At 34.8% G+C, this 26921-nt stretch overlaps 1 protein-coding gene across 2 annotated transcripts in view; it reads left to right on the forward strand.

The window, feature by feature from the left end:
- Positions 1-26921, forward strand: part of CPQ (carboxypeptidase Q) — a 630163-nt gene that overhangs the window by 467952 nt on the left and 135290 nt on the right. For both annotated transcript variants that reach the window (XM_031947017.1, XM_031947016.1), the window contains exon 6: positions 26167-26258. In XM_031947017.1, coding sequence (XP_031802877.1) covers positions 26167-26258 — 92 coding nt within the window. The remainder of the gene's footprint in view (positions 1-26166; positions 26259-26921) is intronic.

Here is a 26921-nt window from a genome sequence, read left to right on the forward strand (position 1 = left end):
CAAAATTAAATGACCCCATGATCTCAGTCAAAGTAAAGCATGGAAAAGAATGATGCTAATGAGTAAGAAATCTAAGAAATAGATATCCCAGATATCCCTTCTTCTTTTGATAATGCCTTTTTTTTTTTTTTTTTTTTTTTTTTTTTTGGTAATTTAACACAATTGGTCAAATGTCCTTTAGAAGACAGTGTTAGGTTTGGTAGCATACACCTATAAACCTTGCTTCTGAGGGAGTGTGCAGCTGCTGAATTGTTTGAGTTCAGGAGTTCTAATGTGTAATTGGGTTAAAGTCAAATGGTGTCGGTACTAAGTCTAGCATTGGGGTGTGAGCCCTAGGAGCAGGGACCACCAGACTACCAAAGGAGGAGCAAACCAGTTCATTTTAGAAATGGAGCAAGTCAAAGTTTACATGTCAATCAGTAGTAGAATTGAGTTCATTGAATGATTTCTATACTTAAAACCTAGATACACAATCTAGTTTCAATAATAATAATAATGATAATTATACAATTCAGAACAGCATTATATTTATAACTAGAATACATTATAAGAAAAAATATTTTGCATTATAAATTATAGAAATATTAGAAAATCCCTGCAAAGATTTGTATGAGCGGACATAAAATGAAGTGGGCAAATTTAGGAGTATTTCGAACACAGTAACAATAATATTGTAGTGATGATCAACATTGCTACTTTGACCAAGACAATGATCCAAGACAATTCCAAAGGGCACATAATAGTTTACATTTATGTGAATCAGCTTCTCTTCAACTTCCACCAACTGCATCGAGTTTCATCCTCTGAGACCAGGAAGAAAAAGTCTAATACTTCTTCCATGTGACAGATCATTAACTGCTTGAAGAGAGTTATCATATTCACTCTTTCTACTCTCTTCTACAATACACACATGAAGAAAAATAAATCAGATACCAATGGCCAATTACTACAAGTACCACAGTAACAGTGTCAGAATCTACAGATGCTCTCCATCTTCAGAGAGAAAGCTGATGACTCTGAGTGCAAATTGAAGCATATATGCTTCTACTTTATTGATTTTTGTTATTATTGTTGTGATATGGCTGCCATGGATATATGTTTTACATGATTTTACATGTATAATTGATAGCATGCTTAGATTTTCAGTGGGCAATGGAGGAAAAGAAGAGAGGCAGAGAATTTAAAACTCAAAGGTGTTTTTTTTTTAATGGATTAAGAATATGTTATAAAAGCTGTTTACCTGTACCCCTATTCATTGTGGAGACCCACAATAGGTTGGCTTAAATTATTAATTTTTTTCCTAAATTATATTGTTTTACCTGCATTTTCTCAATATAATGACAGATACCTATTTCTAATTTTTGGTGTATTGTGAAGAACACTATACATGAAATCACAAAATCGAGGTTTGAGGCATATATCAAATAGTTAACTTTCTGAAATTCAGATTCATCATTATGAATAGAAAGTTTTTATAGATAGGACACTTTTGGCCAAGATGACTTTCTTAATGTGAAGTAGGTTGCTTATCTCTCACAAAACTATTCCAACAAAACCATGAGCTTTGTGCCAGACCAGATAATTATCAAAAAATCAATGACAAATTACAGTAAGTGATGTCTACCATTTTGGAATTGCATAAAATGTCAATTAGAGGCCTGAGAATGAAAAGGTGCTATTAGCAAAGCCATGGCAGAGTAATCACCTGCCATGCCCAAAGTTGGGCCAGAGACACTGAGAGCCTGCAAGCCTCTGTGTTGAGAAAGACAGCAATAATTACAGAGGGTTCCCCCAAGAAAGCTCTCGGGTGATCATAAAGTATCACAGAGAGGCAGTGGGCCCTGAGCATCGGGCAGACCAATGTGATACCACTATTTCCAGACCCACATCATAACGTTCAGACCAGGATAGCTTAGGTCCAGGGATCCTGAAATCTTCCAGAGATGCCAGAGGAGGCCCTGAAGATCTAGCACTAGTTACCTTAAAGATCCATGGGGCACAAACCTCAAGAAATGGAGATCAGCTCAGGAACCTAGGTAACTGAAGAGGAAACTTAGCATGGCAAAGTACTGCAGAACTAAAAGCCTGGCCCAAGGAAAAAGTCCAAATTCAAGACAAAAGCTGAGGAGATAAATAAATAAAAGAAAACACTATCCAGTATAAAGAATCATTGTAGATATAAAAATTCTTCCTCACAAGGAGTAGCTTTTGACAAATGCATTTAGAGGAAAAATATTTTCTACAAGGAGTGAAAGAATACTTTAGAAGAAATAAAGCAAGAGAAAAATGAGATAAAAGAAATCTCTGAAGGAAAGACTGGAAAATGATAAAGGCAGCTAAATGGCACAGTGGATATAGAGTACTATTTCTGGAATCAGTAAGATCTGACTTCCAATCCAACTCCTAAGATATGCTAGCTGTCTATTCTAATCTTCAGGGAATCCATTTCTTAAGAAAGTTTTTGTTGTTGTTCAATCATGCCAGATTCTTTGTAACCCCATTTGAAGTTTTCTTGGCAAAGATATTGATATGGTTTGCCATTTCCTTCTCCAACTTATTTTACAAATAAGGTAGCTGAGGCAAGCAGTGTTAAGGAACTTGCTCAGGGTCATAAAACTAGCAAGTGTCTGAGGTCAGATTTGAATTTAGGAAGAACATGAGTCTTCCTTGACTCCAAGCTGGAAACTCTATCCACATTCCACCCAGCTGCCTTTGCCATTTTCCTAAGTCTTTCTTCCAAAGCTTTTATTTTATTTTTTCTCTCTTGCTTTTGAGTTGCTTAATCTCTAAATGTCTACCTCCATTTCTTTATCTGTAAATAGCAATAATAATAACACCTACCTCCCAGGGCTGCTGTGAGAATCAAATAAAATCAAATTAAAAACCTCTACAAACTTTAAAGAGCTATATAAAGGCTAGTTGTTATTATAAGTGTTAATTCCTCTTACTCTACCCTTGAACAAAGTAAGAATTCATAAGTTGGCTGCTATTGACTTCTCTCCATATGCATATTATATATAGCCTGTTAGTCTATTCATGTTACATTGAATGGTGAACTCTCTATATTTTTATATAGTAATTCTGTAGTATTTTTAGAAATTTCTTTTCCTTAGAAGAATTCATAGGCTTTGTATACATTACCACATTTTTTTCATATGTCAGTCACATGCATTTTTTTTCTTCCTGGATCCAGCTTTCATAAAACTTAATTTCTGTTTATAATTGATGTTATTTTAAAGTGTGTCTATATACATGTTTTTCTTTCAAAGAAATCTCATTTTAGGGTGTAGTCCGTACTTGTACCAACATCTTTTATCTTGTTATCATCCCTCTGAGCTTTCATCCCCATATTTATTCCTGACAATAAAAGTGATTGTACACATTTTGTTATTTTTCACAGCAAACTTAATGGAATTATGCGGTGGTTTGTTTTTAAGCCATGTGAAATACAAAGTTATTTCAGACATTGAATTTTGTTCTTTTTTTGTTGAGTTGGCTTCAGGGAAGTTCATTTTGGGAGTTCATCTTAAATTTTGCTAGATTTAAGCCCAACTAACCACAAGTGGAGATTAAAAACAACTCAGAATGACAAAAAGATTCCCCTGGTATGTTTGCTCATGTCTAGTCAGAGTTAATTTTTTGTCAGAGTTAATGATTTGCTAGACTGAACATTTCTAAATCTTATCATTGCTGTTGCTATGTACCAGCAAGGACCTGTGACATTTAATTCCTGATCACCTAAGAGATAACTCTTAACTAGTCCAGTCTTGCAATTCCTTCTTTTTGCTCTGACTTCCCTGTCTCACTTCCCTTCTGCACTACTCTCATTTTCTCTCTCCATTTCTTTAAAAAACAGTCAAACAAACTATAATAAGCAGGTTTGGTCTTGAGGTAGGGATGAGAAAATCCATTTTACTTTTAGTTCAGGAGTGGGGGAAACTATAGGGATGTAACATTACATCCACTATCACACTTGGCTAATGTCTTAATTAGTTAGTCTAAGCTTTTTTTCCTCTCTGTTTTAATTTTTGTTATTATAAGATATGAATCTCTGGGGTGAGAACAAAGTGGAATATAGCATGGAAATAAAGATTATATAAAAAGAAAAATTACCTATTTTTTAAAGTATGTATATACGCAATCCAGGTTTAGGCCTCTAGTACTTGCTGCTTCTTCCTTTTGAATTTTGAAGTCAGTGGTACAGAATTGGATGAGGTAAACAGAAGCCTAAAACAACAGAAGTTACATGCAGGCTCACAGAACCACAGAATGATACAGTGGGTAAGGGAGGGACAACTTTTATTCAGTAAATAACTAATAATGATAATAATAACTAATACATAGTGCTTACTATGTCCCAAGAATTTTGCTAAATGCTTTACAATTATCCTATCTGATCCTCCCAACAACCCTGCAAGGTAAGTGCTATTATTATCCCTACTTTACAGGTGAAGCAACTAAAGCAAATGGAGATTTGCCTACCCAACAATGCACAGTTAAGTGTCTGAGGTTGAACTGGAACACATTTCTTTCTGACTCTAGTTTTAGCATGCACTTAGCTGTAAATATACAATATATGTTATATTGTCATTCAGCTTCTACTTAGAGGCTAGAGCCCATAATCTTCCAAAGCACTTAATTCTGCTTTGGGATGCCTTTCATTGTCAAGAGGTTTTTCCTGACACGAATACCTACATTTGTTTCTTTGCACTCCATCCGTCATTCCAGGTTCTTTCTTCCACTTAGGACCAAACAGACCAAGTCTAATCTCTTTTCTATTTGACAGATTTTTAAACATCTGAAAGTAGCTATTAACTCTGCCTGAAGATCTTCCAAAAAGATGAGCCTACCAAAGTCCTAGGCAGCTCATTCCACTTATGGATTGTTCTACTGATGAGGAGGTTTTGTTCTTATACCCATCACATCAAACCTTACTTAGTCTCTTTACAACTCCAGGTTTTGCCTTCTGGAACCAGAGAGAAGAAACTTATTTCCTTTCCTACATGAAAACCTTTTGAATATTTGAGAATATCTATTATGATCTCCAACTAGTTGTCTCAGTGGTTAGAGTGCTGGGCTTGGAGTCAGGAAGAACTGAATTAAAATATGGCCTTACACACCTGCTGTATATGTGATCCTTGGCACTTAACCTTTGTTTGCCTTAATCTTCTGGAGAATTAATGACAAACCATTCCAGTATCTTTGCCAAAAACTCATGAACATCATTGGGGTTCTATGGTCCATTCTATGGTGGAAGATGACTGAATGACTGAACAACCATCATGTTCTCCATGAGAATTCCCTTCTTGCTGAGGATAGGACTAATTGTCCTATGGAATAGTCCCAAGGTCCATCACCATTTTGGATGTCTTCCCCCATGCACTCCTTAATGCTTATCAATGTCTTCTTTGAATGGTGGAGCTCAGAACTGAGCACAGTGCTCCAGCTCTTCGTCTTGAGTGTGATATAACCAAAGCTGAGTACAATGGGACTATCATTACCTCTTTATTCCTCAAAATTTTATCTCTCTTAATGCAAGCTAAATTCATATTAGCTTACAGTCCCCTTAAAACCTCAGGTCTTTTCAACTGAGACAGCTCTGTGACACATTGAGTAGTAGAATGCTGAATCTCATGTCAGGAAGACCTGAATTCAAATTCTGCCTCAAACACTTGCTATCTATGTAACCTTGGACAAGATACCTAAGTGCTGTCTACCTCAGTTTCCTCACCTAAAAAATTGGGATTATAATTGAGCCTACTTCCCAGGGAGGGCAGCTAGCTGGTAGAGTGGATGGAACACTGGGCTTGGAATCAGGAAGATTATTTTTTATGAGTTCAAATCTGACCTCAGACATGAAGTAGCTGTGTGACCCTGGATGTGCTACTTAACTCAGATGAATTTCTTCATCTGTAAAATGAACTGGAGAAGGAAATGGCAAACCACTCTAATATCTCTGACAAGAAAACCCAAAACAGGATTATGGAGAGTAGAACATAAATGAAAATTGACTGAACAACAAAAATTTCCCAGGTTTTTTGTGTGAATCAAATGCAACCATGTATTATCATGCTTTGCAAACACTATTAATCACCAACTGCTATTTATCCATGTGTGTCCTAGGTCATACTTTTGTGTATTTTGGGGGGGACCATACAGATTCTTCTTTGTTATGGGGAAATCTTGGAAAGAAACCAGAGATAGGTAAGTGGTTGTACAGGATGGTTCAGAGTATCAAAAAGGTATCCAATAGCAATGCTTCACTGGGGCATGGAAATTTTAATTCATTTTTTGATATGGAAATTTATAAGGTACAAAGTGAATAAGTCAGTGCTCACTGTAGGACTGGCATTCCAAAAGTTCCCTTCATTTCTTAGCCTGACAGATTCCAAATAGGTTTTGGCTTTGTCACCAAATTTACCTGTTTGAGTTGCAGATAGCAGGCACTCTGTAAATTTTTAAATTTCATTTATTCTGTATATGCTTATTTGTATGTATTGTTTTACATTAGAATGTAAGCACCTTGAGGGCAGGAACACTTTTAAAACTTTTCTTTTAAAATTATGCAATAAAATGAGCATTTTCATAACATAGTATACAATTTTGAAAAGACCATTACACATGAAACTACAAATCTATTCTGTAGAACTTGTTATTACTTATAAATATATACTGAAATTATCATGTAAATTTCTTTTTTTTCCTTTTCCCCTCCCCTACTTTAGAAGTGTCTACAATTAGACACATATATACACACATATTATATAATATATATAAACATATATATCTGTGTGTATATATATATATATGTATAATTATTCTAAACCTTTGGCTATTTATCATTTCTTTCTCTGAATGTGGATAGCATCTTTCTTCATATGTCCTTTATAGTTAATTGAGTATAAGTCAAAAAAATTAATTTTAGCACTCATTTTTACTAGACTTTGAGTTCTAATTTTTTTCTCTCCGTACCTCCTCTTCCTTCTTCAAAAGATGGTAGTCAGTTTGATGTAATTTATACATGTGTTATCATGTAAAACATATTTCTATATTAATAGGAGTTGTGAAAGAAGAGACATCAAAAGGAAAAGAAGCACAAGAAAGAATAAAGTGAAAAAATATGCTTTGATCTGCATTCAGAATCTATCAGTCCTTTATGTGGATATGAATGGCATAGTCTTGACATATACTTGTCTTGAATCACTATATTGCAGAGAGGAGCAGAATCACTCATAGCTGATTACACAATATTGATAATACTTAATACAATATTTTCCTAGTTCTGCTCATTTACTTTTCATCATTTATCAGATCTTTCCAGATTTTTCTGAGATTTGCTTGTTTGTTTCTTATTTCTATTATATTCATATACCGCTGTTTGTTCAGTTATGCCCTAATTAGGGCATCTCCTTTGTTTCCAATATTTTGCACCATGAAAAGGGGTGCTGTGTTTTGTTTTTTTTTTTGCAAATGTGGATCTTTTTCCACATTTTTGGGATTGTTTTGTAATTTCTTTAGGATACAGATCTAATAGTAATATTGCTGGATAGTTTGCTCTCCAAAATGGTTGGATTAGTCCAAGAATGCATTAATGCCCTAGTTTTCCTCTCCGACAGTTATCATTTTCCTTTTTTTTTTTTTTTTTTTGGTCATATTAACTAATCTGATAGTTGTGAAGTGGTACTTCAGAATTATTTTAATTTGCATCTCTCTAATCACAAATGATTTAGAGCACTTCTTCATACATGTATAGATAATTCTGATTTCTTTCTCTAAAAACTTTCTATTCATATCTTTTGATCATTTATGAATTGAGAAAGGGCTTATATTTTTATAAATTTAACTCAATTCTCTATATATTTGAAAAGTGAGGCCTTTATCAGAGACATTTGTTATAAAGATTGTTCCCCAGCTTTCTGCTTTTCTTCTAATCTTGATTGCATTGCTATTGTTTGTACAAAAGCTTTTGTATGTAATCAAAGTTATATATTTTACATTTTTAATGCTTTCCATCTCTTGTTTGGTTTTGATTTCTTTCCCTCCCCATAGATCTATTTCTTAGCCAGTATCAGATAGTTTTGATATTATTGCTTTGTAATATAGTATGACATCTGGTATTGGTAGGCCTTCTTCCTTTGTATTTTTTTTTTTTTTGTTTACCATTAATTCCCTAGATATATTGAGCTTTTTGAAAACTCAAGAGTTTTCCCAGATGAATTTTGTCATTATTTTTTCTAATCCATCAAACATTCTTTGGTAGTTTGATTGGTATGGGTATTGAATAAGTAAATTAAGTTAGGCAGAATTCTAATTTTATTATTTTGTCTCAGGCTACCCATGAACAATTGTTATTTCTCCCATTGTTTAGATATGATTTTATTTGTATGAAGAGTGTTTTGTAATTGTGTTCATATAGTTCCACTGGCAGGTAGATTCCCAAATACTTTATATTGTTTACAGTTATTTTAAATGGAATTTCTCTGTCTTTTGCTGCTATGCTTTGTCAGTCATATAAAGAAATGCTGATGATCTATGTGAGTTTATATCCTTTCACTTTGCTGAAATTTTGAATTATTTCAAATAGTTTTCTAGTTAATTCTCTAAGATTCTCTCAGTATACCATCATATCATCTGCAAAAAGTGATAGTTTTATTTCTTTATTGTCTACTATAATTCCTTTAATTTCTTTTTTCTTCTTTTATTGCTATAGCTAACATCTCTAGTACTATGTTGAACAGTAGTGGTGATAATAAACATTCTTGCTTCATTCCTTGCATTATTGGGAAGGATTCTAGCTCACTCTGCTGATTGCTTTCATTTTGTGGGAAAATTCATCCCATTTACATTCATAATTCTAATTATTATATATTTTCCTCCATTCTATTATTCATTTTGTTTGTCTTCTCTCTCCTTTCCCTTCCTTCCCTCCCACTCTTTTGCTTCTACTAGTTTGCTCTCTCTTCTGTCATTTTCTGTCCTCCCTTACCACCCACACTTTCACTTTACTTAATCTTCTTCCCTTTTACTTTACTGTAAGATAATATAGATTTCTAGTCAAGTGATTGTGTGTATTGTTCCCTCTTTAAGCCAGTATTGATGAGTTTAAGGTTCAAGCAATACAAATAGCCCATTCTCCCATCATTCCCTCTCATGCAATGGCTTTTTAGCACCCCTTTATGTGAAATAATTTGTCCCATTCTACCTTTTTCTTCCTTCTGCACCCAGTCTACTTCTCTTTTTTTAATCTCTTAATTTTTTATGCCATTCCCTCAAATTCATTTTATATCCATATTCTCCATCTAAATAATATTCCTTCTAGTGTCAGGTACAATTTTTAAGTATTACAAGTATCATCTTTCCATAAAGAGATGTATATAGTTCAGCTCCATTGAATGCCTTATGTTTTCTCTTTTTCTTTGCTCTTTTAAGCCTAATCTTGAATTTTAATATTGGAGATCATTTTTTTGGATTCAGTTCTGATCCTTCTATTTCTTTGAATGACTATTTTCCTTCTTTCTCCCCACTTTGAAATATTCTACTTGATTTTTCTAGGTAGAAGATCCTTGGTTATAGTCCTAGTTATTTGCCTTCTCAAATATTATGTACCATGGCATTCAGTCCTTTAATGTTTCAGTTGCTAAGCTCTGTGTTATCTTGATTGTGGTTCCCTGATATTTGAATTGTTTCTTTCGGACCACTTGAAATAGTTTTTCCCCTTGAGATGATCTGAAATTTGGCTATAATTTTCCTTGAAGTTTTTATTTTGGGAATTCTTTCCTGAGATGATCAGTGGATTTTTTTGATGCCTATTTTCTCTTTCTATTCTGAGATATCAGGGCACTTTTCCTTGATAATTTCTTGAAAGATGCTGTTCATGTCTTCCCTTTGATTATGTCTTTCAGGTAGTCTAATAATTTTGACATTGTCTCTCCTGAATCTATTTTCCAGCTCAATTGTTTTGCCGATGACGAATTATACATTTTCTTCTCTTTTTTTATTCTTTGGAATTTATTTTGATTGATTCTTGATTGAGAAATTACCTTTTACTTGCTCAATTCTAACTTTTAAGGAGTTGTTTTCTTCAATTAGTTTTTGTATTTCCTTTTCTATTTGGTCAATTATACTTTTTAAGAAATTGTGTTTTCTCCCCAATGGATATTTGTATCTCCTTTCTATTTTGCCAATTCTACTTTATAAACCATTTTTTTTCTTTTCCCCTAGAACTCAGGTCTTCCTGACTCCAGGCCCAGCATTATATCCACTGTACCATTTAGCTGCCTCTGGGAAAGCAAATTGGGAGAACAACCATAAATGCATGAAATATTAAATAATGATATAAATATTTAAAATATTTCATTATATAAATGAGCTATCAGAAAAACCATATATGATTGAGAGCTATAGAGTTCAGAGATCACTGTGCGCTATAATAAACAGAAGTTTCATAGAGGACAACATTGAATTGGATTTGGAAAGAGTTATAATTTTTAAATGAGCAGAAAGAAAACTATACTGACAGTATAGCTAGAAGGAATATTATTTAGATGGAGAATATCGATATAAAATGAATTTGAGGGAATGGCATAAAAATTAAAGGATTAAAAAAAGAGAAGTAGACTGGGTGCAGAAGGAAGAAAAAGGTAGAATGGGATAAATTATTTCACATAAATGGGTATTAAAAAGCTATTGCATTAGAGGGAATGATGGGAGAATGGGCTATTGGTATTGATTGAACCTTAAACTCAACAAATATTCAGTTTCAGGGGTGAAGCCAAGATAGTAGAATGGATCAGTATTTGTGCAGAGTTATGTATACCCCCTGTATACCAATATTTAAAAAATACTACCCTAAATTGAATTCTAAATAGGAAAGTCAACAAATTGTCATGGTCATTTTGCCATGCTAGGACATCTCAGGCAGAAAAAGACTCTAGAAGATCCTTCTGCCAGCACAGTATCAAGTGCCATTTGACAAATCTCTTGTCCACTACCTAGTTTTGGGAATTGAATCTCTTATGATTTCCCTTTCCCATTTACCTTTTTATGCTTCTCTAGAGTCTTGTATTAGAAAAAAAATTTTTTCTAATCAACTGTTATTGAAAGTTTTCAATTTCATTGAATGCCCATGCTGGGTACATGATTCATGGCTGCAATCCAACTTCTTGGACTTCTGGAATATCATATTTCAAACACTCTGATCCTCTAATTCTTGCCTTTGTCCAGACTAACTCCACAATATTTTCATTTTTATTTTTTGACTGCTTGCAATATTTTCTTCTTAATCTGAGAGCTCTGGAAGCTGACTGTAACATTCTTGAGGATTTTCATTTTGGTATTGCTTTCAAAAATTGATGGTTTCTTTCAATTTCTATTTTGCACTTTTGTTTTGGGATGTCAGAGCAGTTTTGCTTGATAATTTCCTGACAGATCTGTATATAGGCTCATTTAGAGATCATGGCTTTCAGGTAGTCCAATAATTCTTAAATTATTTCTTCTTAGTCTATTTTCCAAGTTATTTTTCCAATGATATTTTTCACTTTTTCCTGCATTTGATTTTGTTTTATTGTTTCTTAATATCTCATGAAGTCATTGGTTTTCAGTTGCCCAATTTTAATTTTTAAGGAATTATTTTCTTTGGTAAATTTTTGTGTGTCCTTTTATTTGCCAATTTTACTTTTTTAAAGAGTGCCTTTCTTTAGTAAATTTTTGTACATCTCATAAGTTTTCAGTTCTTCCAAAAAAGATAATAATAAAAGGAACTGCAAGCTCCAGTGTGCTAGAACTCCTTCTCACCTTGGAATTGAGATTCAGGATTGCAATTTGGATCTACATGTAAATAATATAATAGAGTTCTGCACCAATACTGGCAAAGGGACCCCTGTAATCTCCTTCTGAATAGTTGTTTTATCTTCTTATCATCCATAGGTTAGGAGCTCTGGAAACTGCTGCTATCAATTCGGTAACTCCCAAGACCTATTTTTATCTTATGGGGGAATTTTTTACAGTGGACTGCACTTCACTTTCACCCAATATAACAAATGTTTACTTTTGACCTTCTAAGTTGTCCTAGACTGGAAAAAGTGCTTCACTCTGTCTTTTTTAGAGATCTGTTGCTCCAGAATTTGTTTTGAAGTGTTATTTTAAAGTTGTTTGAAGGGGAATTTTGCCTTTTCTCCCTTTGCTAGCCCTTTTTCTGACTTACTTGATATTTGCTGTATGTGATGTTTCATTTCCTGCCTCTGTGACTTTGTATGGGCTGTCCTTTTTCCTTGGCATGCTTTCTTTTCTCACTTATGTATATAATGAACTCTAGTTTCCTCAAAATCTAGCTCAACTGCCATTTCCTCTGATTCCTGGCACGTAGTAGGTTCTTGATAAAGACACCTATTGTTGATCAATTATGGATTGATCAATTATTGGAGGGCTTTCCTGATCCCACCAAACCTTAATAATTTTTACTGCTTCTCAAATTTTCTTTACTATGTCTATTTTGGGAGGATTTTGTATCTGTGTGTGTGTGTATCTTTGTGTGTGTGTGTGTGTGTGTGTGTGTGTGTGTGTGTGTGTGTGTTTAGACCCATTCCCTAGCAAAATGTAAACTCCTTAAGCATAAGACCTAGTTAGTTTTTGGTTTTGCATTCTTAGTGTCTGACAAATAGAAGTATATATTACATGCTTGTTGAATTGTCAGGTCAGTGAGATTCTACAGACAAATTTATATCCTAATCCAACCTTATCCTTGCTTGCCACAGTTCTATTTGTCAAGGAAATGAAGAGTTTTTGAGTTGAGACAGTTTCTATATCTCTCAGTCTTCTAGTTGTGACTATTGATTTACACTGGTTAAACTTCCTTAGAAAATGATAATTGTGTTGGCATCTCTTGTTTTATTCATTTTCCAGCACAAGATAGGTTCAAACAGATTGGCTGGCACTTGCCCAAGGGAAACTTCATGTATCCTTATTGTTATTCTTCTAATCAGTTATCTTTACTCCAAGACATCGTATATAGAAGCTGATTTGGGGAATGATTGGCCCTTTGGTAACTAGTTGTTTTCCTATTTGTTAAAATATAATCAGTTTCATTTTTTATAATATTATTTGACACTTGAAATGCCTAGTCCCTCCTAATTATTTCTTGAGGAAAATGTTGATGCAGGGAAAAGAATGTTGAATTTTGAATCCAAGGATTAATGTTTAAATCTTGATTCTGTCACTTATTAATTATCTGACTTCAGGAAGGACACTGACTTTGTGAGCCTCAGTTTCTTCCTCTGTGAAATGAGTGTTTTGGACTATATGACTTTAGGCTTTAGGGTCCAGCTCTAACTATGTAATTTTATAATCCTGGACATAACTATCATATTTCTTTGCAGTCCACATATGTTTTGACATTTCTTCTTTACTAGATCTCTTTTTGCATTGAAATAACTAAATGATAAAAGTGTTATGTTTTAATGTGGAAGTTGTTATCCAGAACTATTTATTAACAAAAATTATTAAGTATATATTTTAGGCTGGCTATTGTGTTAGATTCTAGGAATATGAAAATAAAAAGGAAGCAGCTTCTAAATTCAAGACATATCTTATTGAAGGAAACAAGATTTTATATATATATATATGTGTATGTATATAAGAATATATAGAAGTAATTCAAAATAAATATTCAAAATCAAATTCAAATTAAATTCAAAATCAAAAAAATCAAAATTCAAAGAAAGGTAACATAGAGAGGTCAAGGAAAAGCTTCACTCAGGTAATGACTTGAGCTAAGCCTTAAAGAAAGTCAGGGAGATTAGTATGAGGAGAAAATTAATTCCAAGCATTAGGGAGAGTTGATGCAAAGACACAGAGAGGGAGAAGGAAACTTGTATGTTAGGAATAGGCAGAAAGCCACATTGACTGGATCATGAGGAGAATGAATGGAAGAACCTCAGAATATTTTCAAGTGAAAATGAAGAGGGAATAAATTCATAGGGGACAGCATTAGAGATGATGTGTATGAGGAATAGCAAGAGAGCCCATTTCATATGGATTCTGTTTTAAGGAAAACAGCATGTATATGGGCAGGAAGGTGGTGCAATGGTTAAAGTGCCAGTTTTGGAGCCAAGAGGAGCTGAGTTGAAATCTAGCTTCAGACTCTTAGAAGCCATGTGACCCCAGGCAAATCACTTAATCCTACTTGCCTCAGTTTCCTCATCTGTAAAATGAGTTGGAGGGAAAAAATGGCAAATCTCTCCAGTATCTTTGCCCAGAAAATTCCAAATGGGATCTTGAAGAATCAGGCAGGAGTGAACCAACTCAAAAGCAACAATAACAGCATGTATTGTGACTAGAAAAATTACTTGGGGCCAAATTTTAAAGACTTTTAAATGCCAACGAGAGGGGCTTATATTTGATTCTATAAGAAATAAGGAGCCACTAGAGTTTATTGAGTGGTAGAGTAACATGCTTTAGGAAATCATTTTGGCAACTTGTGTGATCTTTTGAATAAGAGATTTTACATTTCAGTATAGAGATTCTTCTGACCAATTCATAGCGATATTTGTAAAACTGAATTTGTCCCTTTACTTTGGAAACTTGTACTCTTTTTTATTGTCTAAGCTTTGGGCATTGGATTTAACATTGGATCATATCATTATCTTCTTTCTTGAATTTGTCTCCTCTTAACTTTTGGATGTCTCAACTGCTATATTCTCTTATTTATTAGTGTGTCTCTTGTGCTATCTAGCTTGATAGATAAACCTGGGCACTTTTATCTCTACTCTATTAGTTTTAAAGCCCTTTTGATTAAGAGAAAGAGAAGATAGCATGCATTTATTAAGGACTTGGAATGTATCAGGTGCCATGTTAAGTGCTTTATAAATTTTATCTTATACAACAACTCTGACATTTTTCTCTTCTCAAATCTCCTGATGAGGCATTTTCCACATCTCCCACTTTATATCTTCCCTCTCCAGTGAATCCTACTCTTATTTTTTTGTGGGACTGCTTTACTTTTCCCATACAATATATCCCTATTATCAAATATAATTTGTTTTAGAGTTCCCGTTTTCCTCCCATCATGTTTTCAGCTTGAAGAAATATGGAGAGGTATTTATCAAATTTATTGAGAGAGAGAGAGAGAGAGAGAGAGAGAGAGAGAGAGGAGAGAGGAGAGAGAGAGAATGAGAATAACCTCTGTTTGGAATAGTCAGATAGCTGTGATAGAAATTTAAATATCATACACTAAGTGCAAGTCTTTGTAACATTTCTCATACTCTCCATACAGATTGATATTCCTAGATTTGTTGTTTTAACTACTTGTGGGGTTTTGCTTTAAGGTTGGCCATGAAAAAAAGGATCTGAGAAAATATTTTCCCCAACTCTTCTGCAGAGAAGGGGTCCAAAGCTATGCAGTGGGGCATATAATAATGCCATTTTATATATGTTTGGTTTTAATAGTTTTTTTTCTCCCCTTCATTAAAAAAATCTTTATGAAAAGAGTTAACTCCCTAAAAGGGTGGAAGGGAAAGAATATAGGAGAAAATCTAAGTGATATAAAAACAAAAGATATCATTAAAATCTATTTAAAAGACTATTGCATTATTAAGCAGCTTATACTTCATGCTTGCTCTTTGGAGTCCAAAAGTTATAGTTTCAATGAAATTCCTGATTTCCATTTCTTGTTGAAAACATATTACTTTTTAAATAGTTTGCCTATAAATGTAAACACTTCATTCTTCCCCCTTGAGGTACAATCCTCAGAGGAGAAGTTATTTAAAGGACAGTCCTAGTTGCTGGAAGCATGCAAGAAGAGTGTGGTACTTTTACTTAATTTATCCTGGCATAGAGCAGTTTGTGTAATGTTTTTCTTTACTTTTTGGCTAAAATGCATGTGCTGAATGTACAATCTGACCATAAATTTATCACTTACTAGGGTTTTTCCACTTCTTTCTATAGATAAAAATACTGTAAATAAGGACACACAAAAAACAATATCATGTTTCAAGATACACAAATGCAAGCAGACAATAGACTAGTATTGTAAGCCACAAGAGATTTTATTGTTATTTTTGAAATATGTGGTGGAAGAGAACACTAGCAGGTAACATAAAAGTAAATTCTTGCATTTAGTTTTCAAGTATAATACTAGCTTTTGATGCTCTAAACTTTGTAATGTATTCTGCTCAGATGAGTTTTAGATTTTTTTCCCCCTCTATGTGGAAGGAGGTAGAGGAAAATGTAGAACATACAGAGCTTAGGTTATCTTTCATAAACATGAAGCAGGTGTGATTAAATTTCCATATTAAGAAAGAGTTTGAGCAGTCACATTTAAAAATACTTAATTCAACATGCATTTTCTTTAGTTTGAGAAGGAACTTGGCATATTAGAGTAATGAACTCAGAGTCAAGACAGAAGCTGTGTTCTTCTAAGCAAATCATTTAATTTTTCTGAGCCTCAAAAAATACTTTAAGATGATAAACTATAGATGGATTATAATCTGCCTTGTTAAGTGAAATCTCACATTGACAGAATCAGATTTCATTGATGAATGCTTTTTTACTTAAGAATAAGCTCAATTACATGATGGAAAAGTTGGGGAAATATTGGACAGTACCTTGTTCATTTTAGTCACTTAATAAACATTTGGTGAATTGAATCTGTTGACGACTTTAACAGTCCCAGTGATGGTAATAGACAAAATATTTTACATATAACAAATATTCAGTCAACATTTGCTGAATTGATGAATAGTCTGTGTACTTATTCTGACCTGATTCTTCTGGTAACTAGTAACAAATATACATTGATGAGCTACTCAGATCAGTGAAGGACTTTTTTGAATAAGTTTCTCTTTGAAAAGTCTTATTTTGAAGATATATATAAAGAATTAACTTATAAGAATAAGAGAAATTCTTCAATTGATAAAGGGTTTAAGGATATGAATATGCAGTTTTCAAGGAAGATTCCTAGACCAAATATTGATGTGAAAAAAATGCTCCAAATCATTAATAATTAGAGAAATGTGAATTTGAAACAGTTCGGAGGTTCCATCACATACCCAACATATTAGAAAAGGTGACCAAAAAAAGAAAAATGACAAATGTTGGAAGGACTATGGAAAAACAGGCATATTTATATGTGGTTGATAGAACTATGAATGAATAATTTGAATATTGTGGATCAAAAGTTGCTAAGCAGCACATGCTTTTTAACTACATTTACTGAATGACTACTAGCCTATGTTTCTCAAAAGATCAAAGAAAGTAGAAAAGATGCTATATGTTCAAAAATGCTTCTAGTAGTTTTTTTTGTGGTGGTAAAAAATACTGGAAAGTAAAGAATATCCATAAGTTTTGAAATGGATGGACAAAATATGGCTATGTGAATATAAAATGCAAGCCTGTAGAAAATGATGGGAAAAGACAACTTCAAAGAGATAAAGACTTGTATAAACTGGTGTAGAGTGAAATAAGCAGAGCCAGCAGAACAACTTATATTTTGACATACTTATTGTAAAAATGTACAATTCTGAAAAATAAAACTCTCCTCAACCAACTGATCAGCTGTAATTCCAGAGGACTCATAGAGATGAATGTGACCCATTTTGTGACAGAGAGATGATAGACCAATCTGACGAGTAACAAATGCATTTTTTTAGATGTGACCAATGTGGGAATTTGTTTTGTTTCATTGTGCCTATTATTACTTAAAATTACTTCCTTCTTCTTCCTCTTCTCCTCCTCTTCCTCCTCCTCCTTTCTTTTTCTTCCTTCTTTTTCATTCTGAAGGCAATCGGAGTTAAATGATTTGCCCAGGGTAACACTGCTAGTAAATGTTAAATGTCTGAGACAGGTCCTCCTGACTCCAAGGTGGGTGCTCTATCTATTCTTTAATGTAGCTGCCCCAATAGAATTCTTTCTTTTATAATATGTTTTCTCTATCTCATCAATGGGTGTGACAAAATGTACCATGCTTTCTAGAGCCCCCACGCCGGGGTAATTAAAATATACTGCCACAGTGGAGAAGTGACAAGGCGGAACTCCTGAGGATGGTGCAAATATGGTGTCCATTTATTCTCACTTCTTTCCCCTTTTTATATATTAATGCACTTATGTAATGAAAACATAGGCATGAGCTAAGCATATACTTCACATGTGGGACCACATAAACAACTTGCTATTATGTGTAGATTGCCACCTGCTATCACTCTTCCACCTGCTGTTACTCTACTTCAATCACAACACAGGTAGGTTGTCACTGCCCCCGACTTCTCAGGAAGACCGAGAGCCCTTAGGGGACATGGGAAGCTGAACTAGACATTGTTAGTAGATTCCTTCTGAGTTGAAAAGTCTTATACCTCACCCAGAGTTCCCCCACTATCTGTGGCACTCTACAAAAAAGAACAAATCAAAAAACCCCAATTAAATACCAAATTTAAAATTCTGAAAATAAAAGGGGAGATTAGTAAAATTGAAAGTAAGAAAAGTATTGAATTAATAAATAAAAATGAGGGTTGTTTTTATGAAAAAAAAAACAATAAAATAGATGAACTTTTAGTTAATTTGATTAGAAAAAGGAAAGAGGAAAATCAAATTGTTAGTCTCAAAAATGAAAAGGGAGAACTTTTCACCAATGAGAGGAAATTAGAGCAATAATTAGGAGTTATTTTGCTCAACTATATGTCAATAAATTTGATAATTTAAGTGAAATGGAGGAATACCTAAAAAAATATAAATTGCCTAAATTAACAGAAGAGGAAATAAATTACTTAAATAGTCCCATTTTAGAAAAAGAAATAGAACAAGCTATTAATCAACTCCCTAAGAAATAATCTCTAGGGCCAGATGGATTTACATGTGAATTCTATCAAACATTTCAAGAATAATTAATTCCAATACTATGCAAAATATTTGAAAAAAATAGCGAAAGAAGGAGTGCTACCAAATACTTTTTATGACATAGATATGGTGCTGATACCTAAAGAGGTAGGGTAAAAACAGAAAAAGAAAATTATAGACCAATTTCCCTAATAAATATTGATGCAAAAATTTTAAATAAAATATTAGCAAAGAGATTATAGAAAATCATCCCCAGGATCATACACTATGACCAAGTAGGATTTATACCAGGAATGCAGGCCTGGTTCAATATTTGGAAAACATAATCAACTATATCAATAACCAAATTAACAAGAATCAAATGATCATCTCAATAGATGCAGAAAAAGCATTTGAGAAAATTCAACACCCATTTCTATTAAAAACACCAGAAAGTATAGGAATAAGTGGACTTTTCCTTAAAATGTTCAGTAGCATCTATTTAAAACCATCAGCAAGCATCATATATAATGAGGACAAACTAGAACTATTACCAACAAGATCAGAGGTGAAACAAGGTTGCCCACTATCGCCATTACTATTCAATATTGCATTTGAAATGTTAGCTTTGGCAATAAGAGAAGAAAAAGAGACTAAAGGAATTAGAGTAGGTAATCAGGAAACAATTATCACTCTTTGCAGATGATATGATGGTAAACTTAGAGAACTCTAGAGAATCAACTAAAAAACTATTAGAAACAATTCACAACTTTAGCAAAGTTGCAGGATATAAAATAAATCCACAGAAATCATTAGCATTTTTATATATTACCAACAAAATCCAGTAGCAAGAGATACAAAGAGAAATTCCATTTAAAATAACTGTAGATAATATGAATTATCTGGAAGTCTACCTGCCAAGGCAAAGTCAGGAACTATACGAACACAACTACAAAACTCTTTCACACAAATAAAGTCAGATCTAATCAATTGGAAAAATATCAAGTGCTTATGGGTAGGCTGAGCTAATATAATAAAAGTGACAGTACCACAATACTAAATTAATCTACTTATTCAGTGCCATACCAATGAAATTAACAAGAAATAATTTTACAGATCTAGAAAAAATAATAACAAAGTTCATCTGGAAGAACAAAAAGTCAAGGATTTCAAGGGAATTAATGAAAAAAATGCAAATGATGATAACCTAGTTGTGTCAGAGCTAAAAACTATATTATAAAGCAGTGGTCATTAAAACCATTTGGTATGGCTGAGAAATAGATCAGTCAATCAGTGGAACAGATTAGGTTCATGGGACAAAATAGTCAATAACTATAGTAATCTAATTTTTGACAAACTGAAAGACTCCAGCTTTTGGGATAAAAATTCACTATTTGATAAAAATTGTTGGAAAAATTGGAAAGTAGGAAAAATTATTCATGCATATGTTTTGAAAATAGAAAGCTTTAATTTAAAAAAATTGCAATATTTTTGCTGTTTAGGACAAATTAGGATCAAAGTTAACCAATCAATCTAGGTTAACTTCTATTTTATGGATGACCCCAAGTTTTTTGTCAGTCAGTCCTCAGCTATGATTTCATGGATACAGGAACTCTTCATGTAAAAATGTCCTCTATTGATGCAAATGAACATACTTATCTGCAACTTGGAGATTCAGAAAACCTTGTATAGCACCAAGAGGTTAAGTAAATTGTCCATGATTAATTACACAGTATATGTCAGAGGCAAACTTCAAATCCAAATCCATTACAACATATCCCTTTTCTTCCCAAATTTATTCCTGGAATCCTTGTATTATAAAGCTTAAAGAAACTTGGAGAACAGTTAAGACCTATAATTTAGCTCAACCTTGATTTTTTTTCCATCACAAAGCCTTGATTGTTAGTTAAGTAGTTAGACACTTTCTCTGCTAATGTATGTCTTCTGTGTTGTACTACATAGATGCTTGCAAGGGTCTCTCCTTTCATGTTCCAGACCAACAGCTGCTATTATATTGTGGCCTCAAATTTATTCACTATATCTTAGTTACTTCTTTATTATCTTAATATGACATCATTGGCCATCTGGCTGAGTTGAAATGTGAAAGAGAATAATCCTATAGTGTAATGACTTTCAAGTGGAACAGTAAATCTTTAGGGATAACCAGAGCTTTTGCTTTTAAAAAATGAGTTTTCTTCAGTCTATTAACTGTTATTTTATCCCTGTTTAGAGAATGCCATTTTAATCATTTTGCTTTTGGGTGCAGAAATGTGTAAAAAAGTATGGTGCTTTCACCATCCTTTTCTTATAGATTATTATTGTGTTAATTATCTCTGTTCAGAATCTGCAAAGGTAATGTATGAATAACTGTAGCCTGTCCTTGGTTGACTTTTGTCTGTATTGCAAGCAAAATGTGACTTGGATTGAGTTGGCTCTAAGCTTTTTTTGCTCTCAGAGATCCAAAGATTGTAATCTTTAGCTTCTCTGATTAGATTTCTGTCTTATAAAAACAGCTTTCTGTGTCTGTGTCTGTGAACAGGTGATTTAACCTCATTTTTCACGAGGCACTGTGTATTTAAGAATTCTCCATCCCCAACATTGGATGCTTTTGTATGAAATTTCACTCTGAGCCCTCATAATTAATAATAATTGAAATTTACATTTAAATTAAATGTATTAATTTAATTATTTTAATTTAATGTATTAATTTAAAAATTAAATTACATTTAAGGTTTATGAAGCATTTGCACATATTATATTATTTGATTCTCTTATTAACCCTGTAAGGCAGGTGTTATTGTTATATCCATTTTACAGATAAAGAAACTGAGCTAGAAAGGAGTTAAGTTCCTTAATCAGAATCATATAACTAAAACATATCTGCAGGAGGATTTGAACTTAGACCTTCCTAGCTTCATGTCTAATATTCTACTTATTGAACCACTTGACTGCCTCTAAACTGCCGCTCAGTCTATACTTGTTTGTGTGTCAGGGTATTCACAGTATTATTCATAGTAGAAATATTTATGATCCTGGCATAGTAAACTCATGATCTAAATCCCTAATAAATTAAAGAATGTCCAAAAGATGGAAACCAGGATGTTGAAGGGCCTTGAGTCCACTTCACAAGGAAATCACTTGAAAGAACTAGAAATGTTAACTCTGGACAAGGGAAGACTCAGTGGAGACATCATACCTAGCGTCAAGTATCTGAATAGCTGTCATGCAAAAGAGAGATTACACTAAGTCTATTTGGCCCCAGAGGATGGACCTATATGAGCTATGACTGGACATTGCAAAGTGGAAAAACTTGCCAAGAGTCAGAGTCATCTTTAAGTGGAATAGACTGATTGGAGACATGGGAGGAGGTTTCCAAATAAATGCTTGTCATGGATGTTATAGTGGGATTTCCTTTTGTATATGGTTGGACTGTATGGCGGCTGAGTCTCTTTCAATTTCCTATAAAATACCTCTTGAAACACTCCAGTACTGATGATGAAAAGTAAGCATTTGAAGCAGTTTGAGGAAAAAATACAGAGTTGGAAATCACTCTAATCCTTAACTCCAATATTCTCACTCAGTATACTCCCTTGTATATTCATATTGAACATGGGGTTATAGGGATAACAATAGCTAGCCGTTATATAGATTTATATAGGTATGTGTTTGTGTAGGTTTATCGATATCCTTATATATGCACATATATATTATTTATTTATTATTTGTACATACAAATATATGGCTTGAAAAATAATTTACAAATACAATTAATCTATATAGCAACCTCAGGAGGTAAGTTGTATTGTTGTCTCCATTTTACAGGTGAAGAAATTGAGGGAGAAGTTAAGTGATTTGTTCACAATCATACATTTAAAATGTATCTGAGGCTATATTTGAACCAAGGTCCTTCTGTCTCTACGTCCAGCTCTTTATTCATTGTGTCTCCCAGCTGTCTTTATAGATTTAAAGGCAGAAGGAACCTTCAGGATCATCCAGGGCAACCCTGAGGAAATAGGCCTAGAAAACGGAAGTAGTTTGCTTAGGGTCTCATATGTAGTAGGAGAAAGAGCTAATACATGACTTTCATCTTCTTTTTCTCTCTGCTATGGGATGTAGATAGATAGTTGAGAAAGGGAAAGACAAACAGACATGGGCAGAGAAGGACAGGAAAGAGTAAGAGCATTGGGGGAGGAGGGAGAGAGACACAAAGAAAAAGAAGGGGAAAAGGAGAGGGGGGAAAGAGAAGGAAAGGGGAGGGAAAGAGGGGGGAAGAGAAGGAGGTTCCTGGAAGAGAGGGAAGAGGAGGAGGAAAAGAGAGAAGGAGAGAGGGAGGGAGAAAGGAAGAGAGATGAGGGAGGGAGAGAGGGAAGGAGAAAAAGAGAGGAACAGGGAGAGGGAGAGAGGGAGAGAGGGAGAGGGAGAGAGGGAGAAAGAGAGGGAAAGAGGGAAAAAAAGGAGAAAGAGAGGGAGAACATTGCTTTTATGAAGAACTTGCAATGTCAAGCATTGTGATAATACAAAGACAAAATAACAGGACAGTGTATACCTTTAAGGACTTTACATTCTAATGGGGGAAGAAGACTTGTGAAAGGGAGCTCTGTGTGTGTGTGTGTGTGTGTGTGTGTGTGTAAATAAGGTTTGAAGGAGAGGGCAAGGTTGCTAGAAAAGAGAAGTTCAGGGTGAACTAAGCATGACTGGGGCCCCTCAGACCTTGGGTTCAGAGCTATCACTGGGATGAGAAGGCTGTTAGCAAGGAAGCAGAGAAGCCCAGAGAATGGGCTCAGCTGCTTCTCATACAGAATGGAGTCTTAATATTCCCTTCATGCATATCTCAGAATTGTCCAGCGTACATTATGACTAAGCTAATCACTACTTCTGGCCCCCTGGTAAGGTAGAACCAAAGCAGGATTCTCCTTACACATAATCCATTTATTCTGCTTGAGGCAAGCTTCATATTTTTCTGTTTTTATTATTTCTCAAGAACATCATTTAGGTTCACTTAAAATAGAATAAGGCCGCAGCTCAAGGGCTCAGCAGAGACTTGCTGTTATCACATTCAACATCCTTCTTTTAAAAGATGAAAAAATGAAGACTAAGGAAATTAAATGACATTCTTTCCCAAAGTTATATGGGTAGTAAACATCAGAGGCAAAATTTAATTAATAGCAATAATAGCATTTACATAAGTGCTTTAAAATTTGCCAAGAACTTTACATGTTATTGTTTTTGATCTTCACAGCAATCAATGAGAGAGCTATTCAATCTTACCCCATTTTGCAGGTAAAGAAACTGAGACTGAACAAAATTTAGTGATATCTAGAGTCACTTAGAGTCTGAGACAAGAGTTGAAGTTACATGTTTCATACTCCAAGTCCAGCAAGCTGTTACTGAACCCCCAAGTTTACCACTTGAACCAAGTCTTTCTATTCCAGAGTCACTGCTCTGTTCTTGTACCATACTACCTCCAAATAGAATAATTTACCATGGGGAAGCATGTTTAGCTTATCTAAGCTGAGAGAAAAGTGAATTAAGAAGCAGATCTTTTATAGATAATTTTTAGTGATATACCTGTTTGCCGTATTTATAATCCACGCAAGTACTAGTCTGCTGCCTCAGTGTTGTGAATAGCTTATTCTGGGTTTGTTGAAAGTTGTTCTAGAAAGAACAAGATCCAGCAGGTCTGCCAAGTTGAGAAGGCTTTGAGCATCGTCTTGGGACTATACTTTACATGCATCATCCAACTGACAGCCTGAATAATTATGAGAAGGGATCATTACTAGTGCAGCTGCCCAGTGAGGAATTTTTTCATTCACATCAAATATGCTAATACGTGGATGGTATTTTGTAAACCAGGGGCCCTCAAACTTTTTAAATAGGGGGCCAGTTCACTGTCCTTCAGGCTGTTGGAGGGCCAGACTATAGTGAAAACAAAAACTTTGTTTTGTGGGCCTTTAAATAAAGAAACTTCATAGCCCTGGGTGAGGGGGATAAAAGTCCTTAGCTGCAGCATCTGGTCCACAGCCGTGTTTGAGGACCCCTGTAATGTAAACCTTAAAGCATTTGTGGAAATGTTAATATTACTATTATTATAAGCCCCACCTCTAAAGCTTAAGACAATACTCAGATACATTCAGCAAAAGGGGGGATCTGGGAAAGAAAAATCTTAGCTTAAAAAGGCCTGGGTCTGCCACTGTCCATCTCCTGATGTCCTGACCTATGTCTTGCCACTGGGCTCAGATCACTGGAGGAAAGAGTGAAGCAGATGACACTGCACAGACCTGCCTCATTTAAATCCAGTTTACTTGCAAGGCAAGACCTCGACCTCCAGCTTTCCTTGGTCTTTTTTGAGAACAGAGAACACTGGTGGAAAGGGGCAGCTAGGCAGTCCAGGTGATAGAGCCCTGGTCCCTGAGTGAGGAGGACTTGATTTCAAGTTTAGCCTCAGATACTTACTAACTGTGTGGTTCTAGGCAATTCACTCACCTCCAAACAAACAAACAAATAAAAGAATCATAAAAGGGTGGAAATGTGTATTGGAGTAAACAATGCCCACATTGAGGAAATCATTGATCTAATAAGTATTGAGAGGGAACTGAGGTTCCAGCTATGGTTCTTGGACTTTGTTACAGATTAATGGCAACCATTAACCAATCTTTATGCATTCTATGAGACAGGTATTTTGTGCTCTTTCCTGTCTTTGTTACTGAAAGAATAATCTTATATTTCCAAGAAAGGGAGTAAAATACCTCTGACTGCAAAAAACCCCCAAACACATTCCCTCTGTCTTATAGCTCAGCCCCTTCTTGGGTTCAGCAAGGTTAGTTTCACTCAGTTGTTAAGACACAGCAGCATAGAGAAACCCATTTTCTTCCCTTTTTTCCCTCCCCCTTCTCTCTTTTCTCAGGTCATAAGATACTTAGAACTCTGGAGCAGAGCCCCACTTTACTGCTGCGTTTCAATTACTGCCATTGTAAGGTCACGGGATCCCTTCCCTTGACTTTCCTCCTCCTCAACCTGATTGAATCTTCAGAAAGTGCTTTAATAACGTACAATAGTCACCTCTGGCTTGGTAGGCCACAGTGCTCCATTGAGCTGCCATGCAGGGTGTTCAGATAAGGGTGTGATTACTGGTCCTGCACTTCTCAGCCCTGGAGAGAGCATTTATCACTATTGCTTTCCTTGTTAACCCTCTCTAGAGAGCTATGTGTGTGTATGGGGCTTCTTGGCTCTGTGGACCAGGGTGGGAGGGGAAGGGGGTGATTACCTCCTGCCCCCACCTTCCTCCAGAAGGCAGAAAATCAATTCTGTTGAATGCAAAAAGTAAAAAGAGCTGGGCACCTATAGTGTTTCATTTGCTTTTCCTAGGGCTGCGGCCAAAAAGGACCCTGCGCTTGGTGATGTGGACTGCAGAGGAGCAAGGTGGTGTGGGTTCCCTCCAGTATTACCAGCTGCACAAGGTAAAAACTAAGGTCCCTAGTCACTACCTCCCTTATCTAAGTGTATGGGTACCCTTTGTATCCCTAAGTCAGACTTCACAATTAACTTTGTTGAGAAACCATTATATTTTATCTTCTATTAACTTTTGCTCTCTGGTATGTGCAAAAGATATCTAAAAGATGTAGAATCCGTGAATATTTTCCTCCTCAGAACTGAATGGAATGAATACTAGATTTAAAGCTAGAAGACCCAGGTTCAATTTGCAGCTCCATTTATTAGCTCTGCAAGCTTGGGCTGCTAGGAGATGCCATAGTTGCACAGAGCACTCATCTCCCTAAGTTCAAATCTGCTTGCAGACATTCACCAGCTGTATGACCCTCAGAAAGTCACTTCACCTTCTTTGCCTCAGTTTCCTCATCTGTAAAATGGCGGAGAAGGAAATGGCAAAACAAAACAAAACAAAACAAAACCCCCCCGAAAAAAACCCTCAAGTATCCTTGTCAAGAAAAACCCAAATGGGGTCACAGAGTCAGACAAAATTGAAAAGAGTGAACAACAAAAACTTTGCTTAATCTTGCTGAATCTTAACTTCCTCATCTGTAGGATGGGAGGATAATTCTAATTTCACAGGGTTGTTGTGAGGATCACATGAGGTTCTGCATAGAGAAGTGCTTCTTAATTGA

Source organism: Sarcophilus harrisii, chromosome 1 (genome assembly GCF_902635505.1).
Source record: "Sarcophilus harrisii chromosome 1, mSarHar1.11, whole genome shotgun sequence".
NCBI classification, from domain to species: domain Eukaryota; kingdom Metazoa; phylum Chordata; class Mammalia; order Dasyuromorphia; family Dasyuridae; genus Sarcophilus; species Sarcophilus harrisii.